Here is a 27,220-nt window from a genome sequence, read left to right as displayed (position 1 = left end):
GCGGGTGAACAGTCAGAGAGCTGGGCCCTGCCACCCACGTGGAGCCCCGGATGGGCGCCAAGCTCCTGGCTGTGGCGTGAACCAGTGCATGGTTCTCCCTCTCTCTCTGCCTCTCAAATAATTTTTATTTCAAAAACCAGAAATAACCTAAATGTCCACCTATGGGAGAAGTAATTAGCACCTCTCGGTGCACCTGCCGACGTGACGGTGTGCGGCTGGGGTGGCCGTCTGTCTACTGTCCCAGTGCCACCGCGGTTAAACGGCTGTGCTGAGGCAGCAGGCACCCCCTGGGCGTGTCCCCGGCTGAGGGAGCAGCTTCCCTAGGGAGAAGGAAGTCGGTCTCCTGTGGGCCGTGGGGCACGCCGGCTAGTCGGTCCCCACGCTTGTGCCGTCTCTGTGGCGTCCCAGGCCGCACACGGCAGGGCCATTCAAGGGAGCAGGGACTTTGCCCCGTCTGTTTGCCTGTGCAGCTCCCGGGGCTCACAGCAGGCTGTCCACTCACTGTTTACCCTGCCCTGCCCCAGCTAAGGTCGCCTGTCCCCACGCCCCCACCCCTGGGCCAGACCAGACGTCATCCACCGAGCGCAAAGGCCGGGGTTGGAATTTAACCCCTAGGCGGGGGACGGTGGGTGAGCTTCTGCCCCAAGCCCCTGTGCAGCTGTTGCAACCACAGTGAGAGTGGACGGCGGGCCTGGGGCCACGCGGGACGATGCTGAGGGCCAGGCTGCTGGGCAGGGTCCTCTTGTCGAAGCAGATGCCGGTGCCACTCTGGGGACAGCGGCCGGGGCCGGCGTGGCGGAGCTCACAGCACCCCTGTGCTCACCGGGGCAGGAGCGGCGCTTGTGAGTAGACCCTGAACCCCTGAGACGCGCCCTGGTAGTGGCCGACGGGAGAAATCGTGAGCAGGAGCGGGCGTGCAGAGTCCACGGCTGGCTGGCCCTCCACGGCCACCTCAGTCCACCTTCCACTGCTGCCACCAAGCCCCCAAGGGTGCCTCAGGGGTGCAGAGAACGGGTGGACTTGGTGCACAGCCGGAGCTGCCGACTCCACGGTGTGGCCACGTGGCTCGGGACTTCCGGGTGGGGGGTGCCTGTGGGAGAGCTCACGTGGCAAGAGGGGACCAGGCACCGGGAGGCCACCATCGCAACAGTCCCTGCTGAGGGTGACACCACGACCTCGTCACCCCTCACTGGGGCCTTGGGGACTGAGCGGGCGCTCCCGGGAGCCGGGCTGTGGTCACTCGGCACCCAGGCCCAGTGCCCCTCACTAGCGCATGAGCCGGGGCAAGCCGCCTCACTGCCCCGAGCCCCAGCGTCCTCACCCAGGACATGGACGTGACTGGGTTTGTCTGGTGGCCGTGGAGGGACCACACAGCCTGTGTAGCAAGGCTGGTACCTCCTAGGCTCCGGGTGCAGGTCATCCGCTGTTCTGGGGGAGCCGTGGCTGTGTGGGGGAGGGGACTGTGCAGGGCTCCGCCCCGGGGGACACCCGGCCCAGCTCAGGGAAGATTTCCAGCAGAAAGGCAGAAAGGGAAAGACAGGGAGAGAGAGAATCTTCCATCCACTGGGGCATTCCCCAGATGACTGCAACAGCCAGGGCTGGGCCAGGCCAGGCCAGAGCCAGGAGCTCCGTCCAGGTCTCCCACGTGGGTCAGGGGCCCAAGGACTCGGGCCATCACTGCTGCTTTGCCAGGCCGTGAGCAGGGAGCTGGGTCGGAAGTGGAGCAGCTGGGGCCTGAACTGGGCTCTCAGGACACCGGCCACACACCAGCGACTGGCACCGCATCGCGGGTCCCCACCCCTGAACTAAGCCCCGCCACGTGCTCGGCCGGAAGCGGCAGATCTGAGTCCCGGCTCCACTCTTGCATTGTCTTTACCGACACTCTAGAAGGCGCCATTTGGGCAACTTTGTCAAAAGGACCACGAACCCTGGTGGCTCTGCCTCGAAGCACCAGCCGTGCGGGTCATTCGGGCAGAGCCTTCCCTGACCGGGGACATCACGCTGGGGACGTCACAGCGGCGGAGGGGGCGTTCACACCACGGCAGCCGGCACACGCCTGCGCGAGGTTCCGACTCCCTGGGGAGCTGGTTGCTAAACCCTGACCAGCACCCCCCACGCGTGCTCTCCAACATGCTGATGGGCTCTGGGCTCTCACATCCATGGTCCTCCACGCAGGCTGGGCTGGGCGAGGCTGGGTTCCCAGCTGGGCCATGTCCCCCAGGCCCCCTTGACCAGAAGCCGCCCACGGTGTGGTCCTCTAGGGACGAGGGATGGGTGCTCAGAAGACCAGCCCGTCCATCTGTGCAGTCACAGCCCAGGCAGGTCCCCGGGGCAGGCGACTGGCACAGTGGCGGCCGTGCCCCTTGGGACATCCACCATCCAAGGCTGACTGCCTGGGTTCCACTCCCAGCTCCACTTCCAGTTCCAGCCGGCTGGGCCCCTGCACCCACGTGGAGACCAGGATGGAGTTCTGGGCCCCTGGGTTTGTCCTGGCCCAGCCCCGGCTGTCGCAGCCATTTGGGGAGTGAACTAGATGTGAGATCTCTCTCCCTCCCCGGCCCCCTGTAACTCCACCTGTCAAATAAAATAAAAACTTAAAAAAAGAAAAAAAGATGTGGCGTGGAACGGATAATACCAAATGTAAAGGAATTGCAAGGTAATGTGTACGGCCGGATCCTTGTTCATTAAAACAGTCTCTGTGTGAGGGTCCTTGTCCCCCCACCCCCGCACCTCTCCTGTCCTGAGTTTCGCTGTCCCCAGTCCTCCTCAAGTTAGGTTTGTGCAGCCGAGTTGGCAGCCCCCGCCGGCTGTAGGGAAGGTGGAGGCGGCAGGCGGGCTCGGGGGGGCTTCCAGCAGATGTACCTGCGAGCCGTGTGGTTAGAGGGGCTCTGTGGGGAGAACAGACAAGGGCACCCGGGCGGCTGGGGCAGTGCTGAGAGGAGGCGGGAGCTGGACGAGGGCGCTCAGGCCCTGCCGCGGGCTGGGCCAGGATGCAGGGTGCACCTGCAGAGCCCTGGGGGCCGGCCCCTATAGCCACTTGAGTGAGTCCGCTGTGGGTCAGGGGTCCCCGCGGGTCTGTAAGGTGGGATCCCGGGTCTGACATGTTTCCCTGGTGCCAGTGACCTCAGGGGCCGCCGGCTGGGCCCAAGAACCCAGAGGAGAAGCAGGGAGCGCAGGTATCTCAGGAATGTCTCCCTGGCACGACTTCTAAACTCAGAGAAAACACCTGACAGCCGTAGTCTTGGGAGGCTGCGGGTGAAAATCTGTTCTGTCGTCCCTCGAAGAGTCTGACGCTCTGGCAGTGAGGGCCCGAGCACCCCCAGGTGGGAGGCGCTCCCCACTCTGCAGGCCGCCACAGTCCCCACCTCTCCCTACTGCCTCCCTGGCCCCATGTGAGGGCCGCCTGCCCACAGCGGCTTCCCCGCCTGGATCTAACAGTGCAACATCAGCCTCAGGGCGCCCCTGTGGGAGGGGCTCGGGGGGCCCCCAAGAGCCAACGAGGAAGAGAAAAGCTGTCCAGGCCTGGGCCAGAGCAGCCAGAAGCCACAGCTGGAGACTCTCGGGAGACCCGGATCTCGGGGAGACCCGTGGGGATCTCGGGAAAGCAACCCCGGCTCCCCGGCCCTTGGCTCGCTCCTCTGCAAGGAGCAGGCAGGAACGCGGCCCAGGCTGGCACCTGTGTGCCCAGGAGCCCATCAGGAAGCCGATGACCCAGGCAAGTGCAGAGAAGTGACAGAGCCGTCATCACAGATCTCGCCGCAACACACCGGAAGCAGTCCCAGTGTCGTGGGCAGAGAACTGATCTTTTTTCTTTCTTTCTTTTTTTTTTTTTTTTTTTTTTTTGACAGGCAGAGTGGACAGTGAGAGAGAGAGACAGAGAGAAAGGTCTCCCTTTGCCGTTGGTTCACCCTCCAATGGCCGCCACAGCTGGCGCACTGCGGCCAGCGCACCGCGCTGATCCGATGGCAGGAGCCAGGTACTTACCCTGGTCTCCCATGGGGTGCAGGGCCCAAGTACTTGGGCCATCCTCCACTGCACTCCCGGGCCACCGCAGAGAGCTGGCCTGGAAGAGGGGCAACTGGGACAGAATCCGGTGCCCCGACCGGGACTAGAACCCGGTGTGCCGGCGCCGCAGGGCGGAGGATTACCCTAGTGAGCCACGGCGCCGGAAAGAACTGATCTTTTTTTAAAGAGTTATTTATTTATTTGAAAGTCAGAGTTACACAGAGAGAGGAGAGGCAGAGAGAGAGAGAGAGAGAGAGAGAGAGAGAGAGAGAGTCTTCCATCTGCTGGTTCACTTCCCAACTGGCTGCGATGGCCGGAGCCGTGCTGATCCAAAGCCTGGAGCCAAGAGCGTCCTCCAGGTCCCCCATGCGGGTGCAGGGGCCAAGGACTTGGGCCATCTTCCACTGCTTTCCCAGACCATTAACAGGGAGCTAGATTGGAAGTGGAGCAGCCAGGACATGAACCGGCACCCCTGTAGGATGCCGGCACTCTGGGTGGTGGCTTTACCCGCTACGCCACAGTGCCAGCCCCGCCACATTTTCTTGGATTTTGTGTTATTTACTTGGGAATCACAGAGACAGAGAGGTCCTACGTGCTGGCTCACTCTCCAGTACCCACCGTGGCTGGAGCCGGGCCACCCACGCCAGGGACCTGGAACTCCATCCAGCTCCCCCACGGGTGGCGGGAACCCAGCTCCTTGGAGCATCCCTGCTGCCGCCGGCTCTGCGTGAGCCGGAAGCTGAGTATCACAGGCAGGTTCTGGGGGTGGGAGGCGGGGCCCGAGCTGCTGGGCTGGACCTCTCCCTGGGAAGCTGCTCATTTGTGCACCTCACCCCGAGCCTCAGGAAGACGGAGGCAGCCGCCACTCTGCCTCCCGTTCTGCCTGCCGGGGCTTGGTTTCCCCGGGTAGGAGGAGTCGCAGGACAAGCGGCTCCCGCGGCCGCCGGCCTTCAGATGGGAGTCAAGGAGACAGCGGCCACACGGGCCCTGCCAGCCACCCTCCGTCCCCCGCCTCCTGGCTCCTGCCTGGACTTCCCTCGGCCACTCTCAACACACAGACACAGAGCAGCACTGGCCGCGGCGGAGCGGCCACTCCAGGTGGGCAGAGAGTCCGCGTCCCTGGACGGTCTGGAGTGACCAGGGAAGGGGGCACTGCATCGCGGGCTTGGCTACAGCCAGGGCTGCCCGTGGGTCAGCTGCCCCGGGCGGGGTCCTGTGGGGGCACACACTGGGGAGATTCTGCCGTCTCCATCCAAGACGGGGGATGGCACAGAGACTCAGGCGGGGTCTCTTCTCCCTCTCCAGTGCACCCTCTCTGGACGGGCCTGGGCCCCAGGCCGGGGGGCACCCGGCAGTCCCCCATCGACATCCAGTGGGGGGACAGCGTCTACGACCCCCACCTGGAGCCGCTCAGGGCCTCCTACAGTGCGGCGTCCTGCCGCTGCGTGTGGAACACCGGCTACCTCTTCCAAGTGGAGTTTGACGATGCCACTGGCGACTCAGGTGAGCCCGCGCCGTTGCCCCTGCGAGTGGGGTAGCTGGGCTGGGGGTGGGGCGCAGCCTTCCTGGCGCTATCGGGGGCCCGTGTGGGGCTCACTGGGGCTCAGCGTGTGCCGTGCCCACCGCCCGCTCCACGCAGCAATGCTGATGGTGGAGGTCCCTCCCGCTGGCTGGGCACCAGCCTCCTGTCCCCTGTTCCCTGGGACCCGTTCCCGCACTCCCCGAGCACAGGACGCTGGCAGCGCAATGGCGGTGGGCGAGTGGGAGCAGGCGGTGGCTGGGCCAGGGCTGGGCCAGCGGAAACCCGTCAGATCTTTCTTGGGGAAGTTCAAAGGGAATCTGGCGGCCTCCGGCAAGCCCTGGCACAAGCCGGCGCAGCAGGTAAGAGCCCGCTGAGAGAGGGAGAGGAGAGCAGAGCCGGCCGTGCAGAGCTGAGGCCCCGCTCATGGTGGGGTCTCCAAGTGCCGTGGGGCCTGCAGCCAAGACCGCTCTGCTCGGCCACGTCCGAGGGCTGGTTCCCGTCTGTCCTTTGCTCCCGAGAGTTGTGGGAAGGCCAGTGAGAAGGGATGAAGGATGGAGGAGGAATGGCCAGGGGGGTAGTGCTGGACGGTGCTGGCCCCTTGAGTGCAATGCAGCTCAGGCGGGGTCCCCGTGAAGGGGAGGTCGACAGTGAGACCTGGAATTCGGCCCCTGCACCTGGTGGTCCAAGCATCGTGCTCTGTAACCCGGGGGTTCGTCCTTGGCGAAGGGGGGCCCCCTGAGACTGGGAGATGTCGACAGAAGAGTGGGTGACGCACCCGGCATTGCTGGGGAGGAGGGGTTAAGCTGTGCACAGCAGTGAGTGACGCACCCAGCATTGCTGGGGGGGGGGGTTAAGCTGTGCAGAGCAGTGGGTGATGCACCGGCACGGCTGGGGGGGTTAAGCTGTGCAGAGCAGTGGGTGACGCACCGGCACGGCTGGGGGGGTTAAGCTGTGCAGAGCAGTGGGTGACGCACCGGCATGGCTGCGGGGTGGGGGGTTAAGCTGTGCAGAGCAGTGGGTGAAGCACCGGCATGGCTGGTGGGGGGGGGTTAAGCTGTGCACAGCAGTGGGTGACGCACTGGCATGGCTGGGGGGGGTTAAGCTGTGCAGAGCAGTGGGTGACGCACCCGGCACGGCTGGGGCGGGGGGCTAAGCTGTGCAGAGCAGTGGTTCACGCACCCGGCATGGCTGCGGGGTGGGGGGGTAAGCTGTGCACAGCAGTGGGTGACGCATCTGGAATGGCTGGGGGGGGGTTAGGGTGTGCACAGCAGTGGGTGACGCACCGGCATGGCTGGGGGGGGTTAAGCTGTGCAGAGCAGTGGGTGACGCACTGGCACGGCTGGGGGGGGGTTAGGGTGTGCACAGCAGTGGGTGACGCACTGGCACGGCTGGGGGGCGGGTAAGCTGTGCACAGCAGTGGGTGACGCACCGGCACGGCTGGGGGGGGTAAGCTGTGCACAGCAGTGGCTGACGCACTGGCATGGCTGGGGGGGGTAAGCTGTGCACAGCACTGAAGAAGCGCCGTCGGAGAAGTCCGCGCTAACGTGCTTTAGGGAGAAACCGCAGGGATCTCGAAGTGTGTTTGCGCCGAGATGGACTTTCGTTCCACTTTCCGGAAGTTCTTGGAGTGTGTGCACGTACATCCCGCGCGCCCTTATTAAGCTGCTTCCTCGGGTCCTGGGTGCGCACGTCGCGGGGGCGGAGGAGACCGGAGGCCCCTGGCGCTCGTTCCTGCCTGGTCCTGGAGGCTGAGACGCAGACGTGGCCCCAGCTTCCAGAGTGGGCCTGTTTCAGCTTTGACCACCAGGGGGCCGCCGCTCCCGCTCTTGCTCCACTTCAGTTCCAGACTCCTGGCGCCCAAGCGCGTGGCTCTCCTCCGGGCCATCAGCAGGGAGCTGGAGAGAACTGGAGCAGCCGGGGCGCGACCCGGCGCCCGCACGGGTGCTACGTTGCAGGCGGCTGTACCCGCTGAGTCACAGGGCCAGCCCAGACTTAACAGACTGAAGCGCAGGCTGAAGTAGTTAAGATACACAGTTTATCTGCTTTCTGGGAGGCAGGAGGTGATGGCTCCAGAGTGTGGGTCCCTGCTACCCACGGGGAGCCCACACTGAGGTCTGTGCTCCTGGCTCTGTCTGCTGCAGGCTTTTGGGAAGTGAACCAGCCCACAAATCTCTCCCTCACACACACACTTTCAAATAAGTGAAAATAAAGAATTTTTTAAGAAATAAGATACACACTGTCTGCCGGCGCCACGGCTCACTAGGCTAATCCTCCACCTTGCGGCGCCGGCACACTTGGTTCTAGTCCCAGTCGGGGCGCCGGATTCTTTCCTGGTTGCCCCTCTTCCAGGCCAGCTCTCTGCTGTGGCCCGGGAGTGCAGTGGAGGATGGCCCAGGTGCTTGGGCCCTGCACCCCATGGGAGACCAGAAGTACCTGGTTCCTGGCTTCAGATCAGCGCAGTGCGCCGGCCACTGGAGGGTGAACCAACGGCAAACAAAGGAAGACCTTTCTCTCTCTCTCTCTCACTGTCCACTCTGCCTGTCAAAAAAAAAAAAAAAAAAAAAAGTCCTAGGCCCTGGGCCGGGAGCACGCCCGGCAGGTTCGGGGAACAAGCAGAGGCTGCGTCAGGGAGCCGAGAGGCGGCGGTGCGGGCCTCTGCCCTGGCACGGGGCCCGGCGTCGTGGCGGCACGGCAGGTGGCACAGCGCAGGCTGCTGCCGCTCCTGGAGTCTCTGATGGCGCTGGGGCTGCGCGGAGGGCCCGGGCGCTGCATCCTGTCCTTGGGAGTCGTCCGGCGCTGCACCTCCCCGTGCAGCCCGGCTCATCGTGGAAGAAGGCTGTGACAGAAGCTGCACTCCCGGCTGCGGGCTACATCACGTGGCCGCCACAAGCCCCCGAGTGTAGACAGCAGGTTATCAATGCGGCCACAGGGGTTGTGCAGCGTAGAATGGTCTGGGCTGGGAGCTGGATCCGCGTTGCCTCGCCTGGCGGGCAGCCCCTGGTGCGCACCCCTGGTGGCAGCTGCCGAGGCTGGGAGGCCGGGTGTCTGGCGAGCTCGGGCCAGACCTGCCTCCTCGCCCACTGGTCTCCCCATGGTCCAGGGGTCCTCCTTCCCTCTGAAGATAGCAAGGACCCCGGTCCGAACCTTGGCTCTGGTTCTTGCTATCTCTGCTTCTCTGTCCCTCAAGCAGACCTCTAGAAAACTGCTCTCCCCTCGTGGCCTCGGAACGGACGCCACCCCCGCAGCCTGCAGGGGCCAGCAGAGCCCCCGCACTGCCCTCCCTCCTTCCCCCGGCTGTCCCCACCTCTGTGTCCCCTGCATCTCCTCGTCCCCGTGCACAGGGACCCAGCGCCCCCGTGCTCCTATATCTCTGCTCCCCCTGCTGCTGGGGACAGTGAGTCACCCTGAGTGGCCTCGCCTCCTCCTCCCAGCCCGGGGCAGACGAGAAGGCGAGGGCCAAGGAGGCCCGCGTCCGTCAGCCTCCTCTGTGGGTCCCTGGCCACCTCCTCCAGGCGTGCGGGCAGCCGTCTGGGGAAATGCTGCCCTGGGCATTCCCACGCTGGGAATGCCACCTCGGGTGACAGCGACACACAGCCGTCCCGGGAGCCAGACTGAGGGGCTGCCCGCAGGACACCCCCCCCCCGCCTGCCTAGTGCGTGGGCGGAGAGGGCAGGAAGGGGAGGGACAGGTGGTGGGGCTGAGAAGACCCTTAGTGGGGGCAGGGTGCTGAGGTGGGAGGGGCAGGGAAGTGGGGGTCTTAGAGCAGCCGTGGCATGGCCGGGGAGGTGGCGTGAGGTGCGGAGCAACCGCGGTGTGGCCGGGGGAGGTGGCGTGAGGTATGGCGCAGCCATGGCCGGGGGAGGTGGCGTGGGGCGTGGGGCAGCCGTGGTGTGGCGCAGCAAATGTGCCTGCCTCGCCCATCCTGGCGAGAGCACAGACTACAGAAGATGGCTGAGGGGCCAGCGCCAGCTGTGGTTGCAGTTGGACAGTCTGGCACCTGCCAATCCTGTCGCCCGACCGTGCCTCGGTGAGCCACTGCACCTGCTGGGGAAGAAGGCCGGGGTGTGGACGCAGCTGCCCTGGGGATAGGCACTGCGGCCTGCAGGGGCTGGTGGCCAGGCACAGACATAGCTGCCTTGGGCATAGGCACTGCGGCCCGCGGGGGCTGGAGGCCGAGCACAGACGCAGGTGCCTTGGGGATAGGCACTGCGGCCCGCGGGGGCTGGAGGCCGGGCACAGACGCAGGTGCCTTGGGGATAGGCACTGCGGCCCGCGGGGGCTGGGCCACCCTCGGCCTGCCCACTGCCACAGCAGGGGGCCGGGGACGCCGAGACCCTGGCCGGCGACAGCTGCTGCTCCTGAGTCAGCTGCAAAGCTGCTTCGGACAGTCGTGGCAAATGGAGCTAAAAGATGGGTGTGTGTCGATCCAAGAAACGTGCAAGCGTGCGCAGCTTTTCTGTCTGTCACAGGTTCCCCGTGGATGTGTCAAAGATCCCTCATGGGCGTGGATTTCGGATTTTTTTTTTTGCACCCAAATAAATGTTAATTCTGTTTACCACAAGTTCCCACACTTGTGGCTCTTGTTTATTTCTCCTGTTTCAAGTGCACGTGCCCAGGGTGGTGCCAAGAACCTCATTCCCACGTGACCTGGTGCTGTTGCTAGGATCCTCCCCACTCCAGAGGAGAGACTGAGGCCGGGAGCCGGCAGGCGGGCTGCACCACGCCCACAGGAGGGACTGTGCTCGGCTTTCCTGCCCTGACTAGCCAGGCACGCGGCGGGCGGGCGGGCTGTCTTGGCCGTCAGATCTCACTTCGGAGGCATTGTCACTGGGACTGCTCTCCACGCACTGCCCCATGTGACGCGGACGAGGCCCTGTGAGCACCGCCGGCACTGCCTAGTTTGGAAGGACAGGGTCCTCTCCCACTGCAGGAGCCGGCAGGATGGAGCCACGCCCGGCACAGCCGCCTGCTGCCTCCCACTTCTCCGCCAGGGGCCGCCCCAGGCCAGCACAAGTTCTCCGTGCCCTACCGTGCCCCCTCCTGGGAACTCGGCTGCGCCCATCCTGCCTTGCGCCTCACCTCGTGTGGTGTTTCTGGCCTTGGTGTCACCTGCCTGTCACGGAGCTGGGGAGATTCGAGTGCCTTTTCAATTTACATGTCACTTGCCTGGTCCCCAGCCCACGTGGCCGCTGCTTCAGGCAAGTGCCCGGTTCAGAGACAAAGGACCGTGGAGGAGATTAGGTCCCACCCCTGCACACCCACCTCCCCAGTGACAGGTGCCCCGGGTTCAGGAGGCCCCAGCCCCATTCACCTGTGCTGAATGGTTTTCCTGCCGCCCCACCCCGTCGCACGGGTGCACAGGCTCAGAGAGGCTACGCCACACACCCAGGGTCACACAGCAGCTTGGAGGCAGGGCTGAGCCACAAAGCCAGGACTGCACTGTGGATTGTCCTTCTCCCAGGCTGCCAGACACGCTCTCTCACGCGTCCCATGGGAGTGCCTGAGTCTCCCCCTCAGTCACAGATCGGTGCACGTTGGTGCCTCCAGGGCTCTGGGGCCGGCTGGTGCTGCAAACCCCCTCCTCACCACACACACGGGCGCCGGGCAGAGGCGAACACCGGGATGGCCGCGGGTGCAGGCTGTGGTCCTGGGACCGCCCAGGGTTCTGTTCACACGTTGAAAGACAAGGTGTAAGGCGCCAGGTTGGGGTCAGACCTGGATTCGAATCCTCGTTCCCAGAGCTGCCCTGGGGGTTGCTGCCCCTTCCTCACTTAACCTCTCGATGTCCCCCTGCCAAAGTCACGCAGGGGCCGGGACTGGACCAGGGCACATCCAGGCCACGGCAGCTGCCTCCTGCTGCTCGTGCCTCCTGTGGGGAGAGACGACCCCCGAGCACTGTTAGCCCCTGGGCACCCAGCGCGCCCACGTAAGCGCTCCAGCTCCGGCTCAGCCCCGGGAAGGGAGGTCCCTGGCCCAGGGGTCCACGCTGCCACTCTGCCCGCCGGCCCAGCCTAGCCTGGCCGTCCCAGGGGTGCTTGGCAAGCGCTCCAATTAAAAATGAGATGTCAGAGTAGCAATTGCTGATGGCAATCTGCAGGCGACAGTGTGCAGCCGGAGATAAGATAAGCCACAGCATCGGACCGCACCAGCCGGGGTTCCCAGCCCTCTCCCCGGCCCTGTGCAGCCGTGATCTCTGGGGATGGCAGCCGGGAATCCACAGCCTGGCGCCGCCAGTTCCTCAATGATGGATGCTCAGGTCTGAGCCCGGGCGTGGAGCTACCTGAGTTCTCGGGGAGACCGAGCGGAGCCCCGTGCCCACAGAGCAGAGCTGCCCTGGGCCTGCTGGGTGCGCGGCTGACTTCCAGGTGAGGGCTCCATGGCACCCCTCGAAAGGGGCGTGCGGTGAGCCTGGCCGTGCAGTGGGAGGCGGCGGGGGCTGCCCGGTTACCAGAACTGGGGGAAGGCTGCCTGTTCTGCCCCAGGGTTTGTGTGAGAGTCTCGCTCGGCTGGCACTGCTTTGTGGGGTCCTTTGTTGGCGGGATTTAAACTGCTTGTTATTATCAGTGTTTAATTCAGAAGATGTCTTTTCTAAGCAAAGAAGGGTGTGGAAATCTCGCAGAGGTCCTTACCGCCACCTAGTGGAGCTCTGGGAACCTGCACCCGTCCCGGCACTTCGTGGACCTACTGTGGGCGGCACAGGCGGCCGGGGCGCAGTGGAGGTGAAGGGATCCAGAGACTAGCAAGACTAGCGGTGGGCAGGGGTCAGCTGCCCGTTTCCTTCGTCACAATGCCTGGGTTTGATTCCCGGCTGCGGCCCCTGACTCCAGTCTCCTGCTATCCCAGGAGGCCGCAGTGAGGGCGCAGGCAGCTGGGTCCCTGCCACCCAGTGGAGACCTGGAGGGCTTCTGGCTGGCTTAGCCCCGGCCTCAGTGGGCGTTGGCGAAGGGAGCCAGCAGATGGGAGTGTCTGTGCCTCTCAAGTAAATGTGTGATTTCTTAAATTCAATAGCAAATGTGGACAGCTGGGGTCCGTGTTGGGGTGTGCCAGGTAAAGCCGCAGCCTGCAGTGCCGGCATCCCATGTGGGCGCTGGTTCAAGTCCCGGCTGTTCCACTTCCGATCCAGCTCTCTGCTATGGTCCGGGAAAGCAGCAGAAAATGGCCCAAGTCCTTGGGCCCCTGCACCCGCGTGGGAGACCCGGAAGAAGCTCCTGGCTTTGGCCTGCCTATTACAGAGATTTGCGGTGTGACAGATGGAGATCTCTCTCTCTCTCTCTCTCTCTCTCTCTCTCTCTCTCTCTCTCTGACTTGCAAACAAATCTTTAAAAGAAATAGCAAACGTGGATGGTGCCCGGGCCTCACCGCATCCTGGGGCAGAGCGGGCGACTCCCCATTCTTCTGCCTCCTCGCAGGAGTCAGCGGCGGGCCCTTGGAAAACCACTACCGGCTGAAGCAGTTCCACTTCCACTGGGGAGCCACAAACGCGTGGGGCTCTGAGCACACGGTGAACGGCCACGTGTACCCTGCCGAGGTGTGTAGCCGCCATCCCCTCGGCACGGGTGCGGTGCGTCCCGTAAGCCGGGCTCCACTGCCCGGGAGGGAGGGTCTCCCGGGCCTGGGTCTCTCAAGGTTCAAGGCAGAGTGGTTGGCAGCCCCTGCTGAGTTGGGGGGGCACCACAGGTGCTCCCAGAGCCCAAGCTCACAGCCTCTCTGATGCCGTGTGCCGGCAGCCGTGGTCTCCAGGAGCTCCCCGAGGGTCTCTGCGGGGGCTCTGAGCACACGGTGAATGGTCACATGTACCCTGCCGAGGTGTGTAGACGCCATCCCCTTGACACGGGTGTGGTGGGTCTCCAGCTCCCCGAGGGTCTCTGCGGGGGCTCTGAGCACGCGGTGAATGGCCATGTGTACCCTGCCGAGGTCCCTGATGGTCTCTGCGGGGGCTCTGAGCGTCTGTGCAGCGGGGACCTTATCAGGGCAAAGCCACACTGTCGGAGTCCCAGGTGGGATCGGGGGTCAGGACTTGGCCTGTGGGACGGGGTGGGGCCCTGCTGGTCCCCCAGGCGCTTTACCATGGCTGTCGGGAGACCGGGCAGGCGGCCACCGATCGTCCACCCAGCCACCCAGCCACCGGCCCGCCCAGATTTCTCATGTACTCCAGGTTAAAATAGCTTAAAGCATGAAATGTGGGTGGGGGGGGAGAACTTATACAGCGAATCAGTGAATGGGCGCACAGATCCGCTGCGAGGTAAGGGAGTGGCCTTGGGCTCGGTTCTCTCCCGTGTCTCAGCTGCACCTGGTTCACTGGAATTCCGCAAGATACCAGAGCTACCGGGAGGCCGTCGTGGGAGAGAAGGGGCTGGCAGTGGTCGGCGTGTTCCTCAAGGTGACCGCTTGCGTGCCAGGGGGACGGTGGCGGGGGTGGCGGTCCTGCCTGTGGCCTCTGCCCTCTGACCTTGCCCGCGTCTGCCCTGCAGCTGGGGGCGCAGCACCAGGCTCTGCAGCAGCTGGTGGACGTCTTGCCAAAAGTCAAGCACAAGGTGAGCGAACGTCCTTGTCCCTCGGTCAGGCCCCTCGGGGGGGGGGGGGGCTGGAAGGGCCTGGATCCGGCAGGGCCCCCAGCCTGCCCGGGGCGGGGCAGGGGTCGGACTCTGCAGGCCTCCTGAGCCTGTCCCGGGCGTGACCTGCGCTGGTTTCAGAGCAGGTGGGAGTCCAGAGCTCCTTGCTGGTCCCAGGGCGGCTCACCTGGGGACCGGGGGCTCCAGGCCGCGGCCGGGGGAGGGGCGCCGCGGGAACGTCCAGCGATGGAGTGGGAAGCCCAGAGCCCTGAGTTTGTTTTCTCAGGACCTGACAAAGCACCCAGGGCGGAAGGAAGCGGCCAGCCGAGGTGGGGACGCGCAGGCTTCCACCTGTGTGCACAATGGCGGGAGGGGCTCCGGACGGCAGCGGGCGGGGCGCGCCCTTTGATGTGCCCCTCGCCTCCCCTTGATGTGGGCCCGCAGCCGCCGCCGGTCCCGCGGCTCAGGAACTCGGCAAGGCCGCTGCCGCCCGTGCCCTTCCTCGCTGGGCCGCAGCCAGTGTCGGCCTGGGCCGCGGGATGTTTTCCAGCCCCGTCCACCTCAAAGAGGGGCTGGACGTGCTGCCTCACGGGGGGCCTCCTTCCCCCTGCCGCCCTGGACGTCCCCGGGGAGGGGGGGGGCTGCTGCCCTGCTGGCCCCAGCGCCACCCTGTGGGCTCACCACTGTGCCTGGGAAATGCCAGTCCTAGGTTTTTGCCTTATTCCTCCCCCGAGCCGCAGGTGCAGGCGAGCTCCGGGGATGCAGGCAGTCCTGGGGCCGCGGGCAGTGCGGTGGGAGGACTCTCGGCCCCCAGAGAGCGGAGGTCGGCTCCTCTGCACCTCCTGGGAAACAGAGCAAGCAACGGTGAATTGGGAGCCGAGGGCTCCGCGTGGGGCACGCGCTGCCGTGAGCTGCCGTGCGTGTGCCCGGGAAGAGCGGTGACCTTGGCACCCAGTGATGGAGGACGGGTGACACCCAGCCCCAGAGGGGGTCAGCGCACGTGGATTCCGTGGCTCACGTGTCGGGGCTGTGTGGACCGAGCTCAGCGGCTCTTGCGTGTTCTGGCCCTGTGGGACACAGGCCGAGGGCCTTGCAGCACTGAACATGGGCTAACCCACGTGCCTGCAGTTCACTTCCTGGTCTACACTCAAGGAACCGGAAGCAGGGCCTCGGCACAGCACCCGGAAGCCGGGAGGGCAGGGGGCAGGAGGGGTGGGCGCGGGGGTCCGTCGCACTGTGGACACCTTCAGCCTTCAGAAGGAAGGGGTCACGCCTGACGCACCTGCCACACGCTTGAACCCTGGGGACACTGCTCCACAGGGCAGGCCGGTCATGAGGGACACACCCTGTTCCACCCGCACGCTGTCCCCCAGTGGAACAGGAGCAGGACAAGGGGCATCGGCGAGGGGGCGGGGAGGTGGGGAGCTTTAGGAGAGGGGTGGCCGTGGCCGCTCTGGCGGGAATGGCCGGGAGGCTCCATGTCAGGTTCTGTAGATTTCGTCACAGGAAAGTGAAGTATTTCCACAGCCCGTGTCTGCAGAAGGGCGTGGCTTGAGGAGCACTGAGGGGGCGGGGCCACGCTTTCCCGGGGCGGGGCCGTGCTTCCCGGGTGGGCAGAGCTGCAGACACCGGTGGGCCCACGCTTTCCTGGGTGGGCAGAGCTACAGGCATGGGTGGGGTCTTCCCGTCTTCCCGGGGGTGCACACACAGGCCCTGGGGGTCCCTTCGCACAGCACCTGGGCCCCCCAGCTGACGCAGTGTGTGCTCCTCCATCTCCCAGGACATGCGGGTGGCCATTGGCCCCTTCGACCCCTCCTGTCTGCTGCCCGCCTGCCGGGACTACTGGACTTACGGGGGCTCCCTCACTACCCCGCCGCTGGCTGAGTCGGTCACCTGGCTCATCCACAGAGAGCCCATCGAGGTGGCCCAGGAGCAGGTGAGCAGCGGCGGCCGGCGCTTCTCTGCTGAGGCCCGTGGGGCCGTGGGGCCGTGGGGGCCGTGGGGGCCGTGGGGGCCGTGGGGGCCTGTGCGTTGCCTTGTTTTGGATGTCCGTGTGACAGGGGTTCCAGGGATCTCAGCTCCTCGGATACTTACACAGGAGAGAGAGGGAGAGGGAGAGAGAGAGAGGGAGAGGGAGAGGGAGAGGGAGAGGGAGAGGGAGAGGGAGAGGGAGAGGGAGAGGGAGAGGGAGAGGGAGAGGGAGAGGGAGAGGGAGAGGGAGAGGGAGAGGGAGAGGGAGAGGGAGAGGGAGAGAGGGAGGGAGAGGGGTGAGGAGGGGAGAGGCACCTGATAGGGGTGCAGCCCTGCCATCGGCCCTCGGATCCTGGGGGGTTGGGACCATGTGTGAGGAGCCTCCGAGGACACACAGGTGCGCAGGCCAGCACCCCCCGCCCCGGCCTGGGACCGGGAAAGTCATTGCAGCAGACAGAAGTGACCTGGTCACTGGCCGCCTAAGCTGACCGGCCGGAGCCGTCCTGCAGAGGTGCTCGGTGGGCTCTGAGCACCAGCGGGCGCGAGCCTGACCAGCGTCTTCCGGTCCCGAGAGGGAGACGTGGATGCAGCGCCGCGGCAGCGTCTGTGCGGAGCGTGCTTGTCCCCACGCACCAAGGAACAGACGCTCCCACACGCGGGGGCTCAGAAGGCACCGAGCGTTAGGTACCCCTGGAAGCGACTCTGGGTTAGGAGCAGGGGGCTGTGGCCGGCGGTCTCCTGTGGAAATGTGGGCAGGTGTCAGCTCTACTTGTCTGAAAGCTTGGCTCGGGCGGGAGGATACCTCCCCACTGCGGCCCACTCACAGCTGCAGGTGGCGGGCGGGGCCTCAGGTCCTGTCCACAGGGGTGCGTTCCACCGTGGCCCACTCTCACGGCTGGGCCTCGGCTCCCGTGGGAGTCCGCCTGAGCTGCCTGAGCACCCTCACCACACGGCCGCTGGCTTCCCCAGGGCAGCCGTCCCAGTCGCCAAGGGGGACCTAGCCTGGGAGCCAGCACTGTCCCTGGTCTTACAGGGCCATCCCCGGTGCAGGCGGGGCCTGGGACAGGATCACTCCGCACCTGCTGCAGGCTCTCTGGCTGCTCTGTTCCAGCTGTCAGCCTTCCGCACACTCGTGTTCTCTGCGCCCGGGGAAGAGGAGAAGATGATGGCAGACAACTTCCGCCCGCTTCAGCCCCTCATGGGCCGGAAGCTCCGCGCGTCCTTCCAAGTCCCCGGAGGGGGTGACCGCCAGTCACCGTGCCCCTGTGGGTAGGTGGCACCACATCCCGTTTCACAACCGGGTCATGTGTGACTTCTGAGATAAAAAGAGAACAGGATCATTGTTTCCGTCACCGTCACTCCCCGGAAACTTGAGTCCATGGTGCATGGGTGTCATGGGACCCGAGGCAGGTGCCTGCTTGCCCCGGGGACGGAGCGGTCACCACTGACCCAGGCGGGTGCGTGGTAGCCCCAGGAACCAAGCAGTCAGCACCGACCCCCGTGGTCACCCTCGGCCTCTCCCGCTGTGCCCTGTGTCCTTCCACGGCTGTCACCCTCCCGTGGTCCCCAGGCAGCACAGACATCAGAACCAAGCTTCTTTCCCACTTCCAAATTCCTGACTGTGTCAGGGGCCTGGGACCTCCGCGTCCACGCTGTATCTGCAAAGGCCCTTTAACACATCAGGTGATGTCCACGGGTTCCGTGACTGGGACGTGGACATCTAGGCCACGCTCCATCCCCACACTGTGCAAAACACTGGCAACTTCGGCCAAGCTGTGGCCCACAGCGTGGAGTCCTCCGGGGTGGCCAGGGAGGGGGCCGCCTGGGCACGGGGTGGGGGTGGCGGCATTGGAAGTGTTCTGGCGTAGCAGCATCCCGCAGTGCATGCTGGGGCCATGGAATGTTCTGGAGCTGCACTGACCATACGGCAGACCCTGGGCACACGTGGCCCCGGGAAGTGAGGTCATGGAGGCGATCACGCAGCGCCTGCCACACGGGTGTGAGGAACTCTCTGCCGCCCACTGGGGCACAGGCCTCTGAGCTGGTAGAGCCGGGCCAGGGACTGGGCGTGCCGGGTGCACAGACGGGGCCGGAGGACACATTAGGGACATTGCTGAGTCACTGGGGAGGGCCCAGCCCGCACTGTCCCTGGCTGCTGTGGACAGGGACGTGTGGTGTGCACACCTCCAGGGACCCGAGCAGAAGCAGGCGACTCGTCCCCCAAGTGTCCTGCTCCCTCTGGGGACCTGGGTGAGGGAGGGTCAGCCAGATGGGGACCTGGGTGAGGGAGGGTCAGCCAGATGGGGACCTGGGTGAGGGAGGGTCGGCCAGATGGGGACCTGGGTGAGGGAGGGTCGGCCAGATGGGGACCTGGGTGAGGGAGGGTCGGCCAGATGGGGACCTGGGTGAGGGAGGGTCGGCCAGAAGCCATCAAAACAGATGCAAAATAGCAGAGCACTGGGTGGGAGTGGGGGTCTCCAGGTCAGCCTCCGCGTGGAGGCTCCCCTCGCCTACAATCGGTGAATTAGGGGCCGGTGCTGTGGCGCAGCGGGTTAAGCCGACATCCCAGATCAGAGTCATGGTTAGGGTCCCGGCTGCTCTGCCTCTGATCCGGCTCCCTGCTGTGGCCTGGGAAAGCAGCGGGGGACGGCCGCAGTGCTTGGGCCCCTGCACCCACGTGGGAGACCCAGGTGGAGCTCCTGGCTCCTGGCTTCAGCCCGGGCCGGCCCTGACCGTGCAGCCCTCTGGGCAGTGAACCGCTGGATGAAAACTCTCTCCCCCAGCCGCCTGTCGCTTCCTCTGCCTTTCAAGTAGAGGAAGATAAATAACCATTTTAAAGAGGAACCGACTGCGCAGAGGTGTTTCCTGAGGGACGGTCCACACCTCTCCCCACACACCTGTGCCGGGCCCTGGCAGGCACCACTGGTCAGAGCCACACAGGCTGCGGTGGGGGTGGGGCCTCGGCCCGGCAAGTGGCTCCGCAGCCCCCACATGACCGGGCTGTGCAGCCAGGGCGAGCACCCAGGCACCCAGTGCAGCCATGGGACCAAGTCCTGAGAATCTGTCCCCACTGTTTAACGGGGAAACCGAGGCACACTCAGGAGGCCGAGAGGCATGGCGCCCCCTTGGCCTGGGACTAGGCAGCGCCTTTCTCCCGCCTCTTGGATGGGGCCAGGGATGGGGGCAACAGAAGCTCGAGGCCCAGGAAGCCCAGGCCCGCAGCCCGCGGGCATCAGCTGTGGCAGAGGGACCCGAGTGCAGGCCAGGTCCCCGCTCAGGCTGCTGGAGCCTCCAAGAGCTCCCGGGCCTCTGAGCCTGAGCTGGGGCTGGGGGCGGCAGAGGCGGCTACGTCCACGGCGATCTGGGCCCCGGCGCCCTGTATCACCATGCCCGGCGCCACAGGCACGGCACAGGCCTCGTGGGCGGCCCTGATGCAGGGTGGGGCCCCGGCTCCAAGCGTGCCGGCGTCTCTGCCTCATGCAGACGCTCGCGTCTCTCGGCTATTTTGGAAAAGCGGGGTCCGCCCGAGGTTCTGAGATACTCCGGGAAGCAGACGCGGCTGGGACCCTTTGCTGTGAAGCCACAAACAAGTGGAGAGGAAGCGCTGTTGACAGAAGCCCTCAAAGCAGCCGCACAAAGCAACAAACAGAGGCGGCCCGGCCCGCCCTGCGCCGCTGCCAGCTGCGCGGTGGCCGGCACGGGCTCCCGGCTCTCGGCGGTTCACTGCCGACTGCATTGTTCAGTTCTGGCCCAGCTTAAAGTTCAAGGTCTCCTCCCTTTGCTTTCATGTTATTTTCTCGTTCTGAAAACCCCTGTGTGTGGAGCTCTGCCCCTCCCCCACCCCTTCCCAGGCTCCGTGCAGACAGGCCAGGCCCGGCCAAAGCCCTCAGCACCGTCCACTGTGGGCAGAACCCACTCTTCCCACGCAGTGGGGAGGGGCCGCACACCCACTGGGGTGGGCTTGGACATCCCCTCCCCCTGCCCACTGCACCCCAACACCTGTCCCCCACTCAGAGCCCCTGTACCCCATGTCAGCCAACAGCCCCTCCGTCCACCCAGGGCCAAAGGCACACCTGGAGCCCCCCAGTCTCCCCAACCCTTTCCCCCACATTGGGGGGTCCTGTTGGGGGGTCCCAAACCCACGCACCTGGCTGTCTCCTCTGCACCCACTTAGCTTCTGCCTTCGTAGCCCCTCCCCTCCCTCCACCCCACTCCCATCAAATCATTCTTCATAGCAGTGCAGACTTATTTTTGAGAGCGTAAACTTGTTCAAAGCCAAGGCTTCCTGATGCCAGTGACGAGGCCCAGTGTCCCCCTGCCTGGCCCGGGGGCCCCAGGATCTCTTCTGCGTCCACCTGCACCTGCCTCTTCCTGTCTCAGCTGCTTGCCCAGACCACAGCCCTGCCCTGCCTCAGCCGTGTGCATCAGGCACCTGCCTGTTGGCCGCCTCTTTCCTTTGTGGTCCGGAAGGCCCTGGCGCCCACGTGCCTTGCTCACCAATGCACAGACTGAGCAGCTGTTCCGTGCCAGCGAGGTGAGTCAGGGACGTCCTGCCCGCCCCTGCATCTGGGCACGTGTGTCCCCTGCTCTCTCCTCTGCTCCGAGGCCTGGCCCAGGCAGCAGCGTCCCTGCCCTGGGTCCTGTGCACCCGCTCACAGTTGCCCTCCAGACGGCACAGGGTCACAGAGGCGCGTGTGCGCCAGTCACATGCAGGCTGCGTGCCTCCCAGACATCCTGCCCTTGCAAAGCCAAGTGAGCAACAGGCGGGTTAGAGAGATCAAAAAGCAGGCGTGAGTCCGGCATCTGCCGTCTTAGCATGCAGAGCTTCGGAGAAAGCGACCGATGCAGGCACGGGGCAGCGCGGGCGGCACAGAGACGTGGGCCTGGGGAGGAGCAGCACGGAACAGCACGGAACAGCACAGAGACGTGGGCCTGGGGAGGAGCAGCACGGGGCAGCGCGGGCAGCACAGAGACGGGGGCCTGGGGAGGAGCAGCACGGGGCAGCGCGGGGCAGCACGGAACAGCGAGGGGCAGCACGCAGAGACATGAGCCTGGGGAGGAGCAGCACGGAACAGCACGGAGCAGCACGGAACAGCATGGAACAGCACGGAACAGCGAGGGGCAGCGCGGGCAGCACAGAGACGTGGGCCTGGGGAGGAGCAGCACGGAACAGCACACAGACATGAGCCTGGGGAGGAACAGCACATGGCCGTGGAGGCTTTGTGCAGTATAGGGCCCTGTGTGTGTGTGTGTGTGTGTGTGTGTGAAAAATATCCCCCCGGGCGTTTTCTCAAATAAAACAGATCTCTAAGTGGTGACACTCGACCTTCGCAGCTTCTCCTGTAAGCTGAAGGGGAGACGCAGCGACACCCAGCCCGCGGCCACGCCGAGGCCATGGGCAGCCCAGCCCAGCCCAGTCTGCGGCACCACCGGGAGCGAGGTGCCTGCCCGCGGCGCCAAGGACCCCAGCACTGAGGGTGTGCGTGCTTGCGTTAGTGCCCGGGGGGTTCCCTCCGTGAGAACTCCCGGTGGCCGCGCGGGAGCCTGCTGGGAGCGGTGAGATGTTTGCACATCGGGGAGTTGCTTTTTAAGCAGAGTGAAACGTGCTGATCCTCTAAGCAGAGTGAAACGCGTGATCCTCCTCCCACACTTCGGGGGCTCAGAGGGGGCACCGTACATGCGTGTCGCGGGCTGTTGGTCCCTATGTGCAGGAGCGGGGGAGGGCTCTTCCCGTGCCCGTGTGCGACTTCGCATCTCACACGCAGCACCGCCCCCCACCCGGGCTTGCCAGACCCTGTGTGAGCAGAGGGCCGCCCCAAGCCCTGTGGTGATTGCGACCGGCAGGGGGCAGCCAAGAGACCGTGGATGTGCTAAGAAGTGGACAAAGCATGGTGGAGGCAGGGAGTGAGGCTGGAGTCCCGAGAGGGGTCCGGGCCGCCTCCCAAGCAGCTGGCATCTGAACTAGGCCCTGGGGCCGGGGGTGAGCAGGGGGCAGTTCTGGGAAGTTCAACGAATGGCAGAGACCGGCGTGGCACCAGGACAGTGAGCAGGGCCAGGCCTGGCTGCCTTGGGGGCTTCACTCAGCCCGAGGAGCTGTGCGGAGGAGGAGGAGGACTCTCACCCCTGCTCTCAGAGAGGCAGGGAGCAGCGGGGAGGGGTCTGGCACACAGGCGCCCTGTGCCCTGTGCCCGGGCAGGTGGGGGAGCGGCTGGGGGAGGGTCAGGGCGGGGGTCTCCCCTGCTGTGACTCTAACCTCGCTTCCGTTGTTCTCAGCTTTGACCACGGCTTCCTCTCTGTGGGTCTTGAGGAGGCAGCCTCCCTCGGCAAGGACACCTCGCCACTGAGGCCGCCCAGGCCTGGCCCGGCCCGGCGCTCCGAAACAGGGCTCCGGAGAGAAGGCACGCGCTGCTCCCACGGGCCGGGAACCACAGCGGTCCGGCTGCCCCCTTGCCGTCTCCGCACCACCTCACTCCTGCCCGGCTGTCACCGCAGAGGAGTCATAGCAACAGCGAGGCCTGGGGCAGGCGGAGGGGCCGGTCGGCCGAGGCTGCCACTCGGCTTGGGCACCCGTTCCCCTACCTCGGTTAAGCCGCGAGCCTGAGGAGGAGACGAAACAGGTGGCACCTAAAGCTGCACAGGTCACCATGGAGGAGGCTGGCATGGGGGTGGGGCACTCACGGACAGAGGGCACAGGTAGGCCAGAGCCAGCCCCCGCGTGGCCAGGCGGAAACACTCCACACGTGTTCTGTGCGTCTCCCGTCCTCCAGCCGTGAGCACCACATTCCCGTTCTCACTGACACGCACCTGCTGAGGCCACTGCCCGCAGACGGGTGGGGGGGGGGTGAGTCCTGGCGCTGGGTGAGGGCCTTAAGCTTTCTCCCCCACGGCAGAAGCCTCGTGAGCCTGTCCCTCCCCGGCTCTGAGCCTGTCCCTCCCCGGCTCTGAGCCTGTCCCTCCCCGGCTCGGCACCAGAGGCCAAACCGCATGAGTGGGAGGGGGCGTTCCCAGACCAGAGCCCCGTTTCCCGGGAGAAGCTGAGCAGATGCAGGACAGAAAGGAGTACACCGCAGCCCGGTTTGGAAAAGGGGGCGCAGCCTGCTCACCGGCTCGGTGCTCCACGGCCTTGCAGACGGTGCACCCAGAGGTTCACAACCTGGGGCTGGTGCTGGTGCTGTGGCACAGTTGGTTAAGCTTCCGTCTGCGGCACCAGCATCCCATATGGGCGCCAGTTCGGGTCCTGGCTGCTCCACTTCCCATCCAGCTCTCTGCTGTGGCCTGGGAAAGCAGTGGAGGACGGCCCAAGTGCTGGGGCCCTGCACCTGCGTGGAGACCCGGAAGAAGCTGCTGGCTCCTGGCTTCAGAGCGGCTCAGCTCTGACCATTGCAGCCATCTGGGGAATGCACCAGTGGATAGAAGACCTCTCTCTCTCTCTCTCTCTCTCTCTCTCTCTCTGTCACTCCTTCTCTGTCTGTAACTCTGCCTCTCAGATAAATAAATCTTTTAAAAAAAGAAAGAAAGATTGACAACTCGAAGTCTGGAAACAACAGAGAAGTATGAAAAGGCAAACGAGCGTCCCCCCGCCGGAGACGGCTGCCGTTCCCCTCTCCTGTGTATTTTCTCTCGCTTCGCAGCTTTCATAGAAACTACTGCTGCCCTTAGTGGCTACAACTTATTGATTTTTTTTTTTTTTTTTTACAGGCAGAGTGGACAGTGAGAGAGAGAGACAGAGAGAAAGGTCTTCCTTTTGCCGTTGGTTCACCCTCCAATGGCCGCCGCGGCCGGCACGCTGCGGCCGGCGCACCGCGCTGATCCGATGGCAGGAGCCAGGAGCCAGGTGCTTTTCCTGGTCTCCCATGGGGTGCAGGGCCCAAGCACCTGGGCCATCCTCCACTGTACTCCCGGGCCACAGCAGAGAGCTGGCCTGGAAGGGGGGCAACCGGGACAGAATCCGGCGCCCCGACCGGGACTAGAACCCGGTGTGCCGGCGCCGCTAGGCGGAGGATTAGCCTAGTGAGCCACAGCGCTGGCCAACTTATTGATTTTTTAAGACTTATTTATTTGAAAGGCAGACGGACAGAGAGAGAGGGAGAGAGAGAGAGAGAGATCTTGCATCATTCATTCACCCAAAAGGCTGCAAAGGCCAGGTCGGGGCCAGGCTAAAGCCAGGAGCCTGGAGCTCCACCGGGTCTCCCGTGTGGGTGGCTGGGGCTCAGACACTTGGGCGACCATCTGCTGCCTCCCAGGTGCGATTAGCAGGGGGCTGGATCAGAAGGGTGCACTCCAATATGGGACGCCAGCGTCGCAGGCGGCGGCCTAACCTGCTGGGCCACAAAGGTTCTCCTGTAACAGACACTGCAAAGTGTTTCGGGCGCCAGATTCTCATTTTGTAGCCGGTGAAACCAGCGACGGAGACACCAGGCCTGGGAGGGGCGACGGCACCAGGGAAGACTGGACTTCGCCCGGCAGCGGGGGAGGGGGCTCTCAGGACGCTGCCCCCCAAGCCCCCCCCCGCCCACCTTTGGCCCTCAGGAAGCTGAACATTTCTGGTGATGATGCAAGAAGGGTGGGGGTGGGGGCAGGACGAGCCGAGGAGCCCCTTGCTCTCTGCAGGGGTGAGGCCCCGGCGGGGAACAGTCGTCAGTGGAGCTGTGACTGCCCGCAGGGAAGCAGGCCACGGCCAGCATCTCTCTTCGGGGACCACTCTTCTCTGCTCCAAGAGGCCCAGGAAAATGCACCCCTGAAAGAAGGGGCCGCTGCCCGAGGCCAAGCCGCACCCTGTCCCCCCAGCGGCCCTCGCGGCTGTGCGCCCCGGGTTCAGCACGGACATCCTAGCAGCTCCTCAGCGAAGATGCTGCCCGTCGTGTTTTGCAGTGGTCACCTACGGGTGCCCCAGCACGGGCACGCGGGCACCTTGCCGGGGGCACGGGCGTTGACGTGTCGCTGAGTTTGGGGACTGGTGCCTCGAGCAGCCATCGGAGGAATCCCCGGGGTGGAGTCACTGGGTGGGAGGCTTCCGGACGAAATGCCCACGTTTCTCCCGCAGCGTGGGAATAGGCGACGCAGCTCTTCACGGCGACCGGCCAGGGCGCAGTGTCTGAGGCAGGCGCTCCGCCCGGGAGCAGGCGGGATGCCGCTGCCGAGGCCACCAGCAGATGGCGGTCGCCGCCAGCACTTGAGAGCTTGGTGTCCCGGCCGACTGGCTTTCCTCGCAGGAGGCTGAGATGCACTCGCAGTCTCCCACGGCAAACAGACGGGAGACATCCGGGGCGTTTCACGGGAAAACCACGCCAGAACGGAAGGTGGAGGGCAAACATGTGTGGACCCTGAAAACACTCAAGGTGACACTTCCCGTCATGAGGTCTGAAGGTGCCCCCGGGGTCCCCAGCCGTCCCGGGGCGCCTTGCTAACTCCCACTCACCCTGGGCTCTCAGCGCCCAGCTCCGCCCCGGCCGAGCCCGGCCGAATCTGGCAGAACCCACTGGCTCCCTGCAGCCAGCTCTCTTGGCCACCAGCAGTGTCGGTGCCTGCCTTCTCGCTCTGCTGCTGATTCCAGTTTCTTGCTAATGCAGACCCGGCGGGGGGCAGCCGGTGATGGCCCAGGTGGTTGGGCCCCTGCCACCCACGTAGCAGACCAGGGTGGAGTTCTTGGCTCCTGGCTCCAGCCGGAAGCAGCCCTGGCTTTTGTAGCCATTTGGAGAGTGAACCAGCAAATGGAAGGTTGGAAGATCTCTCTCGGTCTCTCAATTGTTCTGCCTTTCAAATAAATAAATAAATAAATGGGAGCCACTGTCGTGGCACAGCAGGTTAAGCCACCACCTGTAACACTGGCATCCAATACTGATGCTGGTTCAAGTCCTGGCTGCTCCTCTTCCGATCCAGTTCTCTGCTGATGGCCTGGGAAAGCAGTGGAAAATGGCCCAAATGCTTGGGCCCTGCACCCACGTGGGAGACCTGGAAGAAGCTCCTGGCTCCTGGCTAAGGCCTGACCCAGCCCCAGCTGTGTGGCCATGTGGGCAGGGAACCAGCAGATGGAAGGTCTCTGTCTCTCTCTCTGTAACTCTCCCTTTCAAATAAATAAGTAAATCTATCTTAAATAAATCCATAGGTCATCCCATTTATAAAAAGTCCACGGAAAAATGGAATTAAAATATGTTTATTTTGGAGCAAAAAGTTTTGAAAACCCTGCATATCGTTCCTAGTACATTTTTTCCACCAACTTGTTGAAGACCTCGTATGCTCGACTTGAAAACTTCCGCACCAAAACGCTCTTTTAGGCTCCACTTCCACAAACTTCGCGGAGTGCTCTGTGTGCAGGGGTGATGGCACCTGAGCTACTGCGACAGAAACGGAACCCAGAGCTCCGGGAGGAGGGCAGAATCAGGTCTCCCAGGGACGGGGCTGCGCCCACCGGCTGGCTGGGCCGCTCTGAACTGGCGCTGGCAAGCAGCACACCCGGGACCTCCACGTGGGTGTCGAAGGGTTTGGGTCCCCCTGCTGAGCTGCGGGTCCAGCATGGAGAGTGTGTGGGGGGGTCGTGTTTTCCCCCCAAGCCCCCCCCCGGCTTAGGGTCCCCCAAACTGGCGCTTGTGGAACCTCCCAGCTCCCCTGCGTTGGCTGCGGGTTTATCACCGCTTCCCTCGGCAGGTGAGCGACCCACTGCCACACTGCAGGGGTGCAGGAGGGCATCTGGGGGGTGGGTGCCCAGCAGCTGCCCCTCTCTGCGCGGCGCCCCCCTCCCCGCGCACCTGTCGCCCAGTCAGCAGGTGCTCCTGATTCTTGGGTGGTTGCAGGCTGGGTTGAGGACCGTCACCCCTCTGCCCTTCCAGACCTGCCATCCTCAGAGCCCCTCCCCCGCCCCGGGACTCAGTCTCCCAGGCCCCGGCCGCCCGTCGGGATGTCGCGACCCGGTGCCCTTCCGGGGATCGGCGGACGCCCCCAGCCCGGCGCTGTCCCTGCCCTGCAGCCCGAGGCGGGCCCGGGGCCATCGTCGGGGCGGCTGGGAGGAGGGAGGCGCGCGCCTCGACCCCCCGGCCCCGCCCGGCCCGCACGCGAGCCCGGCCTCCGGGACCCGGGGCGCCCGCCAGGTGCGGTTGCGCGCCGCACGCGCTCCGAGCCCGGGCCGGGCGGGGGGCGTGGCCCAAAGGGCGCGGGGCGGGGCTTCGGCAGCGCC

General features: G+C 65.0%; 1 protein-coding gene across 2 annotated transcripts; it reads left to right on the top strand.

The window, feature by feature from the left end:
- Positions 1-550: 550 nt before the first annotated feature.
- Positions 551-17,387, top strand: CA5A (carbonic anhydrase 5A). Of its 2 annotated transcripts, none has more exons than XM_017339453.4 (7): positions 551-842; positions 5,311-5,508; positions 12,937-13,055; positions 13,812-13,907; positions 13,999-14,061; positions 15,860-16,015; positions 17,162-17,387. In XM_017339453.4, the coding sequence occupies exons 1-7, from the start codon at positions 710-712 to the stop codon at positions 17,321-17,323; spliced, it is 927 nt and encodes a 308-aa protein (XP_017194942.3). In that variant the 5' UTR covers positions 551-709; the 3' UTR covers positions 17,324-17,387. The 2 variants fall into 2 exon arrangements, with proteins under 2 accessions (XP_017194942.3, XP_017194940.3); XM_017339451.4 differs by having other exon boundaries at positions 17,084-17,387.
- Positions 17,388-27,220: the final 9,833 nt, after the last annotated feature.

The sequence above is a fragment of the Oryctolagus cuniculus genome, chromosome 18 (genome assembly GCF_051225735.1).
Source record: "Oryctolagus cuniculus isolate XC-2025 breed Fujian yellow rabbit chromosome 18, ASM5122573v1, whole genome shotgun sequence".
Lineage (NCBI taxonomy): Eukaryota > Metazoa > Chordata > Mammalia > Lagomorpha > Leporidae > Oryctolagus > Oryctolagus cuniculus.
Note: the sequence above shows the minus strand (reverse complement) of the source record. Positions and strands in the feature narration are given on the sequence as shown.